Source organism: Diabrotica undecimpunctata, chromosome 2 (genome assembly GCF_040954645.1).
Source record: "Diabrotica undecimpunctata isolate CICGRU chromosome 2, icDiaUnde3, whole genome shotgun sequence".
NCBI lineage: Eukaryota > Metazoa > Arthropoda > Insecta > Coleoptera > Chrysomelidae > Diabrotica > Diabrotica undecimpunctata.
The window spans coordinates 45,295,427-45,309,346 of NC_092804.1; the positions used below are offsets into that span (position 1 = coordinate 45,295,427).

At 31.7% G+C, this 13,920-nt stretch overlaps 1 protein-coding gene across 1 annotated transcript in view; it reads left to right on the forward strand.

Annotated features, from left to right (window-relative positions):
* Positions 1 to 13,920, forward strand: part of LOC140433292 (uncharacterized) — a 49,748-nt gene that overhangs the window by 13,163 nt on the left and 22,665 nt on the right. Inside the window, exon 2 of the mRNA XM_072521324.1 lies at positions 1,960 to 2,052. Within this exon, the coding sequence (XP_072377425.1) occupies positions 1,960 to 2,052 (93 nt within the window). The remainder of the gene's footprint in view (positions 1 to 1,959; positions 2,053 to 13,920) is intronic.

Below are 13,920 nucleotides of genomic sequence, written 5' to 3' on the forward strand. Positions count from 1 at the left end.
CAAAAAAGGAGATATCTTTGAATGCTCTAACTACAGAGGAATTTCGCTTCTAAATGCAGCATATAAATTATTTATACCATCTTATGGCATTGTATACACAACCAATAGTAGGAAAATACCAGGGTGGTCTCAGAGGAAGTAAATCGACAATTCATCAGATTGCAAACCTAAGACAAATTTTAGAAAAAAACACTGGAATATGGCATAGATACTCATCACATAGTTATAGACTACAAAGCAGCCTTCTACTGTGAATATAAGAGGAATATTCAAAGCAATAAAAGAGATTGGAGTACGAAGTCATTTGGTAAATTTAACAAAAATAACTCAAAAAAGTTCAATGTAGAGTACCAATTCAAGAGGAACTGTGTGAACCTTTTAAAACAAATAACGGGTGTGCGAGGAGACCCTATCTCCTGTACACTGTTCAATCTGGCTCTGGAAAAAACTAATACGAATGTCAGAAATCACAAGCATCGGTTTAATATATAACAAATTAGTGCACATCCTTGCCTATGCTGATGATATCAATATTGTTGGGACAACGAAAAAGTCCATACGAAAGGAGTATATAGCACTAAAAGAATCGGTTATAAAAATGTGTTTGTTTAATAATAAACACTAAAAAAAGTATATGAAATAGGAACATAATCACAAAACCTACTACCACTTATTATAGAGTACGATATCATCGAAGCAGTTAACAAATTTGTATAACTGGAAGCACTCGTTAACACTGAAAATAATACTACCGCAGAGATAAACCGAAGAATTTGCATAGCCAGCAGATGCTTGTTTGAGCTCAATCTTCTTCTTACATCCTCTATTATATCGAGAAATACAAAGGTAAAATTCTACAAAACAATAATACGCTCCGTCCTAACATATGGTTGAGAGACCTGGACTCTAACAAAAAGTAATGGAAACATGTTAAGATGATGACAATGGAGTGTGGACAAGACGATACAACTGTTCGTTGTATCAAAATAACAAATGTTCCACACAGCCAGTTGGCATAAATACGTTTTCCAAAATTCCTTCCGTTATTGCTAAATTCTTAAAATTAGAGCACCCGCATCTCTACACTGGGCATTGCTTTAGACTTTCCTCTGCCTCAATACTGTGTGACAGTGGTGCAGACTTTTCAGCTATTAAAAGACTAGGTGGCTGGAAATCGACTGCTGTAGCAGAAGGTTATATAGATAATTCTATGCAGAATAAACTTGAGGCGGCTGATAAACTCTTGGGACAAAATACCACTAAGCCTTGTCAAAGTACTTCCTTCAGCACCACCGCTTCTTCTTCTATCTTAGAATTTACAGAGGTCCAAGAAGACTTAAATATAAATTTGTCAAAATGCTATACAGCAGATAATCATTTATCAATACCTTCCTTTAATTTCAGTAATTGTACTATTTCGAATATTAATGTTTACTATAATAAAATTACCACTAAGGAAAATTAAACTTTGAATAAAGTTAATGAAAGCTGAAAAAATTATTGTTTATCGTTAAGTAAATAAAAATTTAAACTAAGATATCTTTATTTCTGAAAAGTACGGTCGACGGAAAAGTTTTGTAACGAACTCGTGAATTAAAATGGCGATTAACAATCTCGAACATTAACGCGCTCGCTCCGCTCACGCGTTAAAATATCTCAATTGTTAATCGCCCTTATTAATACACTTGTTGGTTAAATAACTATTTTGCTTGACCCGCCTGTACTGTAGATTTGCTTAAAATTTTGATTTATTAATTCGTGTCGATTGCGAAAAGATTATATCATTTTGACTATGCAGGAAATAAAACATTAAAGAGGATGTAGATATGTTTTCATATTTTCGTAAACGATAAATAGAAAAATCATGAACTAAACAAAACAAAAAAAAATAAAAAATAAAATAAAATATATGTTTAAAGAATATTAAGTAATATGACTAATTTTTTTTGTGGATTTCAGAAAAAATGTTTGCAAATTGCGAGATGGAAACCGATGAATTTGATAACTGTTTAAAAGATAGATTCAACGAACTCAGACCATATTTTAAAGAAGGTAAGTAACATTTATCTGATTTTATTCTATGTAATTATGTTATAATATTTATGGTTTTTTGTAACCTCCTCAGAGGAAAATGTTAAAGTATCCTTGGGGTGTTTCTGTTTTTGCTTTTTGGTATTGTAAGCTTCTTATTTTGCTTTTAATATTTTATTATATAAGAATTTCTTAAAACTGTTGTAATACAGTTGACTAGTATATTTACGTTGCCAACTATAACATAAAACTCTTCTCTTTCCTAAAACATTAATAAATAAATTGAGAGTTAGCCTAGAGAAAAATAAAAAGTTTAATATTCGGAATCACTAGCAAGTCATCATCATTGTAATAGTTAACATCATCATTAGCTCTACAAACCGTTGTGTATATTAGCTTTTTCTATGATTTTTCGCCATTCTGATTTGTTCCTTGCGTTGTTTTTCCAGTTGATAATCATTTTTCAGATCTTGATGTACTAGTTCCATATATCTAAGTTTGGGTTCTCCTTTTAACATTCCTGCAGGCATGACGTCTAATATATATATATATATATATATATATATATATATATATATATATATATATTGTTGTACTTTTGAATGTCCATAAGCAATAAAAAACCGATATACAAATTTTATTACTTAAATAAAAATTAAAATTATTGATATTTCATAAAGACACGGGCATATAAATTTTCAAACATCCTGTATAAGACGAAATATGTATTTTAAGTTGTTCGAAGAATTGTTCATTAGGCCTCAGAGACAAGACTTTCAAATATTATCGATAAGAAATTTAAATAAGTCGGTTATTGTGGAATGGATTTACCCGGAATAAAAGTGTATATAGAAAGTGTTGAACAATAGACCGGGATTTGCGGTGGTTTTCTCCCCGAAAGATTATATCGGTAAAAGTTTATTAACAAAAGACATTGAATTGAGAAACAGGTATCGTTTGTAGCTATTAGTAAGAAATATTTGTAAAGCAGATAGATTTAGTTAGAATAATTAAAGAAGGTTGTTTTCTGGAATTACCCGAATGACGTTTTATAGAGAGAGTTGGGTGGTAACGATATACGTCACAAGAGATGGATGATATTTATTGGTCAATTTTTGAATGCAAGGAGGTTGGTTTTGGCTATGAGATAGGAGAGAGAAAAAAAAGTTAGTTAGTCAGTTTTCGTCGTCCAAGAAGGAAGGAGCTTTGTGATTTGTGTTTGTTTGAAGTCCCGAAGACGTAATTTACCGGGTGTGTTTATTTGCTGTGTAAAAGCTGACTTGTGTGAGGAACGGGGTACAGAGAGATAGAAAACCAAAGGGTATAAGAATTTTAATAGCAGACGAAGCCGGAAACATTTGGAGTTGTAAACAGGCGCGGAGATTGGCTCAAAGGGAGGCTGCATAGACTAACACGAGTTGTTGGGTGCAGATACAGTGACAGATAGGAGAAAGGTGTACGTCATCTGGACCACAATAGGAGCAGAAGCAGAGAAAGGATTTTTTTGTTGTGGCGTGGCCATAGAATTGCAACGGCAGAGAAGGAAAGGTCAGTCAATTTTCATTAGAGCCGGAGTGTGATTTTCATTTATTAATTAAATAAATTGAATAAATAATAGAGACAGTTAATTTTGTGATCACTTAAAAAAAAAGGAATTATAAAAAGAGCTTAGTTATAACACATATTAAAAATCAATGTAAAATAACATTTGGGTCCATGATAGAAAACAACTTCTCATATATTTAAAGTTAGTATATTGCAAATATTACAGGATTGATTGTTATATAAAATTTCATTAAAATAAAGGACATCTCACATATAGTTCAGTTGAAATTCTATGTATTTTATTCAGGTCATATTACCTATTCCGATTAGGAAGCCAATTGGAAAATATTTTGAATCCACGATCAAAGGTAAATAGTACAATTTAAATAGCCTGAGATTGTAATTAATTAATGCTGATTTATTGTGATTAATTGGAGATTAGATCATTTAATAAATATAGACAGGATTTTTCCCAAGTAAGCAATATAATACAATTTAAATAGCATAACAATATATATATATATATATATATATATATATATACATATATATATATATATATATATATATATATATATATATATATATATATATATATATAGAAAGCATAAAAAAAAGGAGTACGACCGTTAATCCAACATAAATAAGGATCACTCGAAGAGTGGTGGGTTTTTCGGTCAAAAGGTGGAGAAAAAAAGACAAAGAAGTTGGCTATTTCATCTATTTATTTGAAGACGTTTTGCTCTCTAATCAGAAAGCATCATCAGTTCATCTAAAAAGCACAATATGAAAAACCAAACATTCATAGAAAAGTTAATATAAATGTGTTACCTTAAAAAGACATGTAGAAGTCAATGGTGTAAAATGTAAAGAAGCTTAAGAAACTAGACATTAATTAATTAGGTTGTATAAACAATCAATTAAAACTAAATACAGTTTACAATTTGATTCAAACATAGCACAGCAAAAGACCATGTGTTTATTGAACATGTAATTTAAAAAAGTATGTAAAAAATAAGTATTTGCCGGGAACTAACAAGATCATAAGATCACACTTCCAACAGTATGATATTAATTTAATTTAATTTTTACTTTAGGTAACATTATTGAAAAGATTAAGAGTTTATTATAGTAATATTATAAAACTACAGTTTCAATATCGTTCTTCAATTTACCTGTGTATCTGTTAATATACAATACTATAAATTTTATCATCCCTTTTTGACATGTCCATATCTGTGATCCATATACAAGAACCGATCTTTTCAAAGTTTTGTATATTTGTCATTTGGTTTTTCTTTTAATATTATCGAATCTCAGATGGTTACATAGAATACATTACATTACATACATTAAAATACATTATATGTTTTGTTAGCAATATAGGTCCTTCTTTTAACCTCTTCACTGACATCGTTGTCAACAGTAACTAGTAAACCTTGGTATGTAAACCTTTGAACCCTTTCAATGTTGTAATCTTCTGTGGTCAGATTTTGTAAGTCTCATTCCTGATGATTTGATGACATTATGTATTTTGTTTTCATTTTATTAATTTTTATGCCACTATTTTTTGTTGGTCTGTCTATTGAACTAAATGCTTTTATTAGGTTTTTTTGCTTCTAGCTACGATATTGACGCCATCTGCAAACGCAGATATCTGTACACCTTTTGTTATTATTGTATCTCTTGTGTTGACTTCTGCATATCTGATGATTTTCTCTAATGTGATGTTAAATAGAATACAATATAAGGTATCTCCATGCCTTCTCTACCTTGGATTGTATCTGTCAGTTCATTTTAAAGTCGAATTTTGCTCTGTACTAAAGTGTATGTTTTGCTATAGCAATTAGATGTGTTTGAATATTAAACTCTTTTAGTGTCTGGATCCGAAATTTTCTATTGATGTTACCATCATCATAATCATTGGCTTTACAACCCATAGTGCGTCTTGGCCTGTTCTAGGACCAGCTTCCATTCCTTCTTATTCTTCGCCATGATTTTCCAATTTCGTACTCTTAACACTCGTAAGTCGTCTTCCACCTGGTCCTTAAATCGTGCTCTGGGCTTGCCTCTTCTCCTTACTCCCTTTGGTCTTGAGTTATAAATGTGTTTTGATGAATCCACTTCGTTTATTCTTTCTTTCCAAGTGACCTAGCCACCGCAGTCTGTTTCTTTTTATTTATCTACCAATACTCGGTTCACTATAAAGGTAATAAAGCTCAAAATTATAGCGCCTACGCCCTAATCCGTTTTTTTCTATAGGCCTTTATAATTGTTTCTGAGGATTTGTCGTCCACGTTTCTGACGCGTAAGAGAGGACGAACTTACAAGAGTTGTGTATGTTATTATTTTCGTTCTTTTTGTGACTATGTTTGATGTTAAAAGTTTCTTTAATCTATAGTATGCACTATTTTCTAGATACATATATCTGTTAATTTTTACAGTTACGATATTACTTTGGTTGATGTGTGAGCCTAGATATATGAACTCTCTTACTCCTTCGAAAGTACATGTCCCAACCGTTAGATCTTCGGGTTTTGCTACTTATTATTTGTCATCTTCATACACTTAGTTTTACTAGCATGTAATAACATGTAGATCCATTCGTTTGCTGCTGCTTTCAATATCGTGAACGATTGGATCAGGTCGATCTTTCTTTTTGTTATGATATGAGGGTTGCTTTCACCAATTTCAATAAGTTGTTGGGATATTGAATTCTACCATGGCTTTGTATACTGCGTTTCTGTCTACACTGTCATAGGCACATCTAAAATCTACAAACAAATGATAAGTATCAATTCCATACTCATGTTTTTTTTAATGCTTGTCTTAGAAGGTATATTTGATATATAGTTGATTTTTCTTTGCGAAACCCACACTAGTATTTGCCTATTATGTTTTCACAATATCCTCGATCGTAAAGAATGTAGGCCAATATTTTGTAGGTCAGGTTTAGGAGAGTAATTCCTCTGTAGTTATTACAAATTGGTTGGTCCTCTTTCTTGTGAATAGATACAATATACCTATGTTCCAGTCTGCTGCTAGTTTCACCTTCTTCCAAATCAGTTTTACTGGCCTACTTATACAACAGGTCAGAGTCTTTGCACCCTGTTTTAAAAGCTCAAAAAAAATACCATCTGCTCTAGGAGCTTTGTTTTCTTTCAATTTTTGTATTGCTTTGATGACTTCTTTCTCTATTGGGATGTTATCTTTCTCTCTTTTGTCTTCCATATCTTCGGGCTGGATTTCTGCTTCATAAATTACTCAATAAAAAAATTTAAAAAAAAATTATATAAATACCTTTAAGAAATTTATGATTTAAGTACAACATTTATGGATATTTAAACATATCGATGGTATGTATCTCTTTCGATACGCTAACAAAAGTTTACATTTATTTTACAGGAAGTAACCCATTTTTACTCATCATTTCACAAAACTTTCAATGTCATGCTCATCAGCAATTTAAACACTTAAAAGTTGTTGCAATTTACGAAAATTAGTATTCTAGTACAATCATTATGTTATCTTTTCTACTTCTTGAGAGGGTAATGAGAACCTTGGCTATAATTAAAATTGAAGTAGACCATAACAAAGATATAATAGATAATTTAATAAAAAATGTAAATAATTTCGGTGTTTGTAAAATTTTATGCCGAAGTTCATTATATTATTACAAAATTGGGATGTTATTACCGAATTCCATTCTTCAAAATATAATTTATTTAATCACATCCTTTATTGAATATGTACAATAAAATTTTTATTTACAAATTAGATTTTTTATACTGTTTTTATTCACTTGAATCCCTTTAAACGAATCAGTATGCATTTTCCATGAAATGCACTTTTCTCCGATTTAGCCATCATTGGTAAAATAATTTCTCTTTTGTCTTTGTTAGTAGCGAATGTGAATGTAAATCCATTCATTTTCTTTCTCCTAGCTCTGTTTTTCACTCGATAATTCGTACCATTATAAGACGTAGAAATTGTATGTATACCCTTGTAGCCATATATATATATATATATATATATATATATATATATATATATATATATATATATATATATATATATATATATATACATATATATCCGTAATAGTACGTCCATAGTACGTCCCTCATGGACTTTAGGGACGTCCCTCGAACGTCCACTTTGGTCCCAAGGAAGTCCTTTTAACGTCCAATATTGGCCCGATTGGAACTCTTTGAAAAAAAGGGCGCCACTGTTTTTAAATATTTGAATAAAAAAAACAGAAATGGAATATTTACAAAACAAAGAGAAAAGAAAATATCATTTAATCAGATATGGTAAAATTCACTTAATCAAAATATATTCAAAAAAAAATCGGTTGCCTGTAAAGTCGGTTTTACGGGCGAAGATTTTACGTGACAACGTCTTTTTCTCGGTAGAATATTTATTGATATGAATATTATTAAATTGCACAATAGGAACAAGGAATTGAATGAAAATAAGAATTGCACAAATTTTAACTATAGAAATATATTTTGTTTACTAAAACATTGTACATGTAAACTTAAACTTAACTAATTTCTATTTGAGTGATTTTGTTGAGGATAGGACGATGATAGGAGAAATATGAAATGAAAGGAAGTGTTTCTGCTGTAATGTGTCTTGAACGCCAAGAACGCTCGAGAAAGACAGAGACACAAGCACGGAAGCACGCACCGATTCAACGCGCCTAATTCTCTAGTGCTGCGCGCGCAGCGGACCGATCATGCTTGAGTGGGAGAGAGACGCAAGGCATTCGCCGGTCCGGCGGGCCTCTCTCTCGTTCGGTGACTCACTGTAACAGACGTGAGCGGGCGTTACACTTTTTCATGAATGACTCCGAGCCACAACCTAATTTAAGACGTTGTCACGTCAAAATATTAAGTCTCATACATACCACAAAATAATCAAATAACGTAATGAGATAACGTGATTAAATATCATGTCAAATATATATATATATATATATATATATATATATATAGATCTAGCGGTTAATGTGGGCCCCGTACTAAAACGGTATTATACTAACTCCAGGAGAATATACACCGTGTATATTATTATCTGGGTAGCGCTTTATGTAGACTCCGACCAACAAGTAGGATTAAATGAACTCCGTAATAGGGTAAAACACTTTTGGGATCCGTATGTATTCTTCCCCGTACACAACTAAACTCCTCCGATGTTGCCAATAATTTGATTAGTCGTAGATTTTTAAATTTTACAGCAGGTACGTTTTGGAACTTGAAATTTATTTAAATATCAATCAATTTATTCATCCAGAAAATTCACAAATACTTGGTTAATGTAGTTAAATATTTTATGGTGGTAATTTATATTACTTGCTTTAATTATTTTTAAACTTAAGTTAGTGTCTGTTATAAGCTTGGAAAGGGCAATTTTTATGTATTAGTATTTTTTTAATGCATTGACACTGAAAAATTTATTATATAAATGTACGTTCCGATGTTTCGATTGCTACGTTTTATGATGTACAATATTTGTTTCATAAAGTAGTAAAATTTAAATTATAATAATTTGTAAATCAATCTTAAAATTATAATTTTTTACTGTCTAATTTCAATATTTCAATTTTTAAATGTAGGGAATTCAATATCTTACTATAATACTTTAGTATGTAACTTGTAACAGATACTAAAATAATAAGTAGGCATAACACCTAATTTCGCTTTAACTATAAATGTATCGTATAACGTAACGTAGCAATCAGTAGTGAGTCATTACTCAGATAAAATATTTCGGTGGCTTTATGGTAATTTGATTATAGCCAACATATCTATTACAATTATTACATATAATATGTTCGGTTGTTTTAAAAAATACTTTGTCGCTTGTAAATTTTGTATCTTTCGTTATCAGACATACGAGTATTTTATTTTTAATTTAGAAGTAAATGTATATATAATATTCTTTATTCTGTCACTTATTTTAAATATGGTTCACTTATATTCTTCTTGCTTATTTATTTTTATTCGTAATACTTATAACGTACGTAATAACGTACCCGTTGTTGCAAAAAGCAACAACGGGTACGAAAGATATCAGGTATCAGGGGTGGTATTTGTCAATCTAAATGCCGCCTACGACACATTAAATTAGAGGACATTTCTCCAAAAACTGTATGACAAACTGTAAACATCGTTTTATCTGCGTATATCTACAGAACAGAAGATTTTTCGTATCATTCAATGGTAATATGGAGAACGCAGACAAACGGTCTCGCTTGGGGTAGCGTAATGGCACCTACACTGTATTACATTTACACAAATGATCAACAGATACCAGTAGATACTAGGATTTTCATGTAGACCATACATTGCACAACCAAAAACTTTTGTTGCTGGAGTGGAAAAAAATCTAATAGATGCCTTAAATATAATAAAAATGAACTACGATTTAATTTTAAGCCAAACCCCAAAAATCTTAGGAACGCTCCTTCAATTTTCCCAACACAGGCGCTTTCACAAAACTGAACATCCAATAGTGTGATGAAATCCTTGAACTCTGAATTTCCTATAAATACCTTGTAGATAGTTTATATCGCACGTTGTCAATCACAGAATCTTGTTTAAAACTAAAAGGCAAACTAAGGACCAGAAATAGTATACTCCGCAAGCTTGTCAGCTAAAAATGGGGCGCACATCCTTTCACCCTTAAAACATAAATGCTTGCACTTTTCTTCTTGCTTAACTGTCTTTTTCCTTTTATTTCGATATACTCTGTACGAGTACTAGAAACCAATTCGTTAAGGATTTTTGCTTAGTTGAGGAGATATGTTGTTCAATGCAATTTTTAGATTCCCCATGTCTCTAATAACAGTTTTATCAACGTCTGTTTTTCCTTGCAATTCTTAGAAGGCACAGATTAAAGCAAAATACTGAATTTGGTTTCAAAAATTAGTTTACGTTTTTTAACCAAGTTTGACATCTTGGTGTCTATGCATGTATCCGATCTACCTTAAGCGATTTATTTTCCTAAACAATATATTTATAAGAGCTTTCTTTATTTAGTATGTGTTCTTATTCTACACGGATTTGTAGCAATATGATAATGAGGTTAAAAAAGTTTTCTTATTATTTTTCTTTCAAATATTCGGAGTTCTTCCTTATTTGTTTTAGTCATTGTCCATGATTCGCATTCATGTATTAAAATAGGTCTTAAGTGAATTATGCTCTGTATTGAATTGCTTTCTTCTGTTGATTCGCTTGTATTTGGTTTTTATTTTGTTGATTTTAAGTAAAACATTTTTCGTGCTCTCTTCACTTTGTTGAAGATGTCGTTTGCGGAAAGAGTTTCTTATAAGATCAATATCATTAGCAGATGCTAGGACTGCTTTGTACCTTGAGCCATTAATGAATTGCATTTTAAATAGACGTTATTTCTATTTTAGTAAGCTGTTCATTAAATTTTTGAATATTTGAATCGAGAATCTGTATTTTATTCAACTGTTTTATAACACAGAGTTTCTTGGCGCCTATCTTCATCTCTGTTTTTTTTTGTTTAGCGTATCACTATTTTTCTTCCTATGCCGTCCCCATTAACGAAGGTTGGCGACCATATTTCTAAAAGTATCTCTGTCTTTTCCAAAGTGGAATAATTCGTCTACAGTCATCTTTGTCCAGTCACGAATATTTCGCAGCCATGACTTACTCTTTCTACCTATTCCCTTTTTGCTATCGACTCTACCCTGCATGATGGCCTGCAGAAGACTTTATATTCCTTAGTATGTGTTCCAGGTATGCAGTCCTGCGTACTTTTATTGTTCTCAACAATTTTTTGTCTCGACCCATCCTTCTCAGCACTTTCTCATTGGTGACCCTGGCAGTCCATTCTCAACATTCTCCGGTATATCTAAAATTCAAAGGCTTGAAGCTTCCTAACTATTTGCGCTTTTACCGTCCATATTTCTACTCCGTACAATAGTTGAGACCAGACGTAACATTCAACAAACCTCAGTCTCAACGCAGTATTAAGATTTTTGTCACAGAACAATTGCTTGAATTTTAAGAACGCTGCCCTTGCCATTTCTATTCGTACCCTGATTTCTTAGTCTGAATCTAATTCTTTGTTGATGTAAGCTCCCAGATATTTATATTTTTACTCCCGCATCATTATTAAAAGAATTTTTAGGGAATCCGGTGGTATGTACATGATGTTTCCATAACCAACGTTCGAAAATTTGTCTTACTGTAAAGTCATAAGGATTTTACTAGGAAATATAGTGCTGTTTAATAATAATAAAGTTCAAGCAACAATTCCTATATGCACTAACTTGGTACTGATATCTCTGCTCCCCGATACCAGGTAGCAGTCCCGAAAACATTATAACTGCTACACTCATGCTTCCAATTATCCAACGATTAGCCAGTCCAGCTTATTTCTCCGAGAAAGTGAAAAATATCTATTTGTTATCCGGATTTAATTCATAGATTAAATATTAGAATGCTATAAAATAATGCTATTAGCAGCAAAAAACGGTCTGATAGTAAGTAATGAGAAAACTAAATAAATTTCTTTAACATACAAGAGAGAGGACGTAGAGTAGGGCATAACGTAACAATAAACCCATATAATTTTGAAAGATTGCAGCGTTTTAGGTATCGTAGATAACGCTGTCACATAAGAAATAAAATGGAATATTCAAGTACCTAACTGATGTAAATATAACCCACATAACACTTTTAAATCCAGAAGTCTAATACAAATCCCTAAAATCAGGATATATAAAACAGTGATTAAAGCAGTGCTATTGACTGAAAATGTTACGAGAACGCTGACAAAACAATGTAAGTAAAACTTAGGTATTAATTAGATCAGGATTACTAGAAAAGCCATCAGAATTATTTTCCAACTTACAAAGGTCCGAATACTAACCAATACCGAACCGGAACTAATGCCAAGGTCTAACAGATATATAAAGATAGCAACGTCATACAAGAGACTAAATCTCAACGCCAAAGTTACGCTGGCTACATCCAAAGGCTTTCTAATAACTGCATTGCCAAGTTAAACTGGGAAAATGCCCCGAGAGAAAAAATGCCCTTAGGACGTCCACGAATCAACAGAGGAGGTAACATATGGTCAGATTTAGGAATAATGGGACTACCTACCGACCCATCATATTTATCAATACATGCCTGTACAACCAACTGCTATCCAACCTTCAATCAATACTTATCTGTTGGGAACTATCAAATCCATTACATATAGTCAAACGAACTAGGCTTAATAAAAGTTATCTTATTAAAGGCACTTCTGAAATATTGACATATATTTTTAAAACGTTATTTACGTGGCTAAGTTTTCAATAGGAATGAGGAGACAAAAAGCAGAAAAGCCAATAGAACCTTGTTGCGTTCTGACTATACTATGATAATGACCTTTACAATATAAACAATACTTGAGACAACTTTTTGTCTCAATTTGGTCATTCAGAATTATGTCTGTATTTTTTAATTTGCTAATTTCCATAGATTCTAATTTCCATATAATCTAAAGATATCTTAAGGCCTTTATTTTAAATATACTTTTTTAGTAATGCAAATACGTAAATAGAACCTGGAATATACATGTAACCTTTAATCTCTGGGATAAATCCATCTCCTGAACAATGGCGCCGATATATTTAGTTAAAATTCTGTGCACTTATTTTAACCGTTTATGTCCTTATCATTCATATATGAGTTGTGACCGATATTACAAACTCATTTACTTTTCACAAAGAGACTCCATATTAACTATAGTTATTACTATACAAATCTGATTCGAAATATCGTCGAAAAGTAACAGTGTGTAAAATTATTTTTAACGAAAAGTTAATTAGCCATTTCTTATGGGGTTCAAAAGAAAAGCCATTACGAAAATTTGAGTACAAATAAGACCACCGTAATCAGTTGTACCCTGGGTAATGAATAATTAATTAATCGGCTAATCAGAATCACCCGGTCAATATGATTTTTGTCAAATCGGTCCTTTTTAGGATCAATTATTCTAATAATGTCTACAAATATTAAGGGCATATCTAGAGATAAAGACACTTTACTTTACTTAACCTTATCAGACATATGCGCTTAGCACAAATGTGACGTATTTCTAGTGCAGAAAATACATAGAGGGCAAAAAATAGTGTATTTGGTATTAAGCTGATCGCTGAAAATCACATAATAAATGTAAAAGTGCTATCTCTGCCGGCAAAGAAGCAAAGAAAAACTTAAAATGAGAGAGGACAAAACCAGTCAGCTGAAGGAACCTTTTAACGATGTTGAGCTTGGATCCACTATCTACGTATATAATGAAGAATAGTACGGC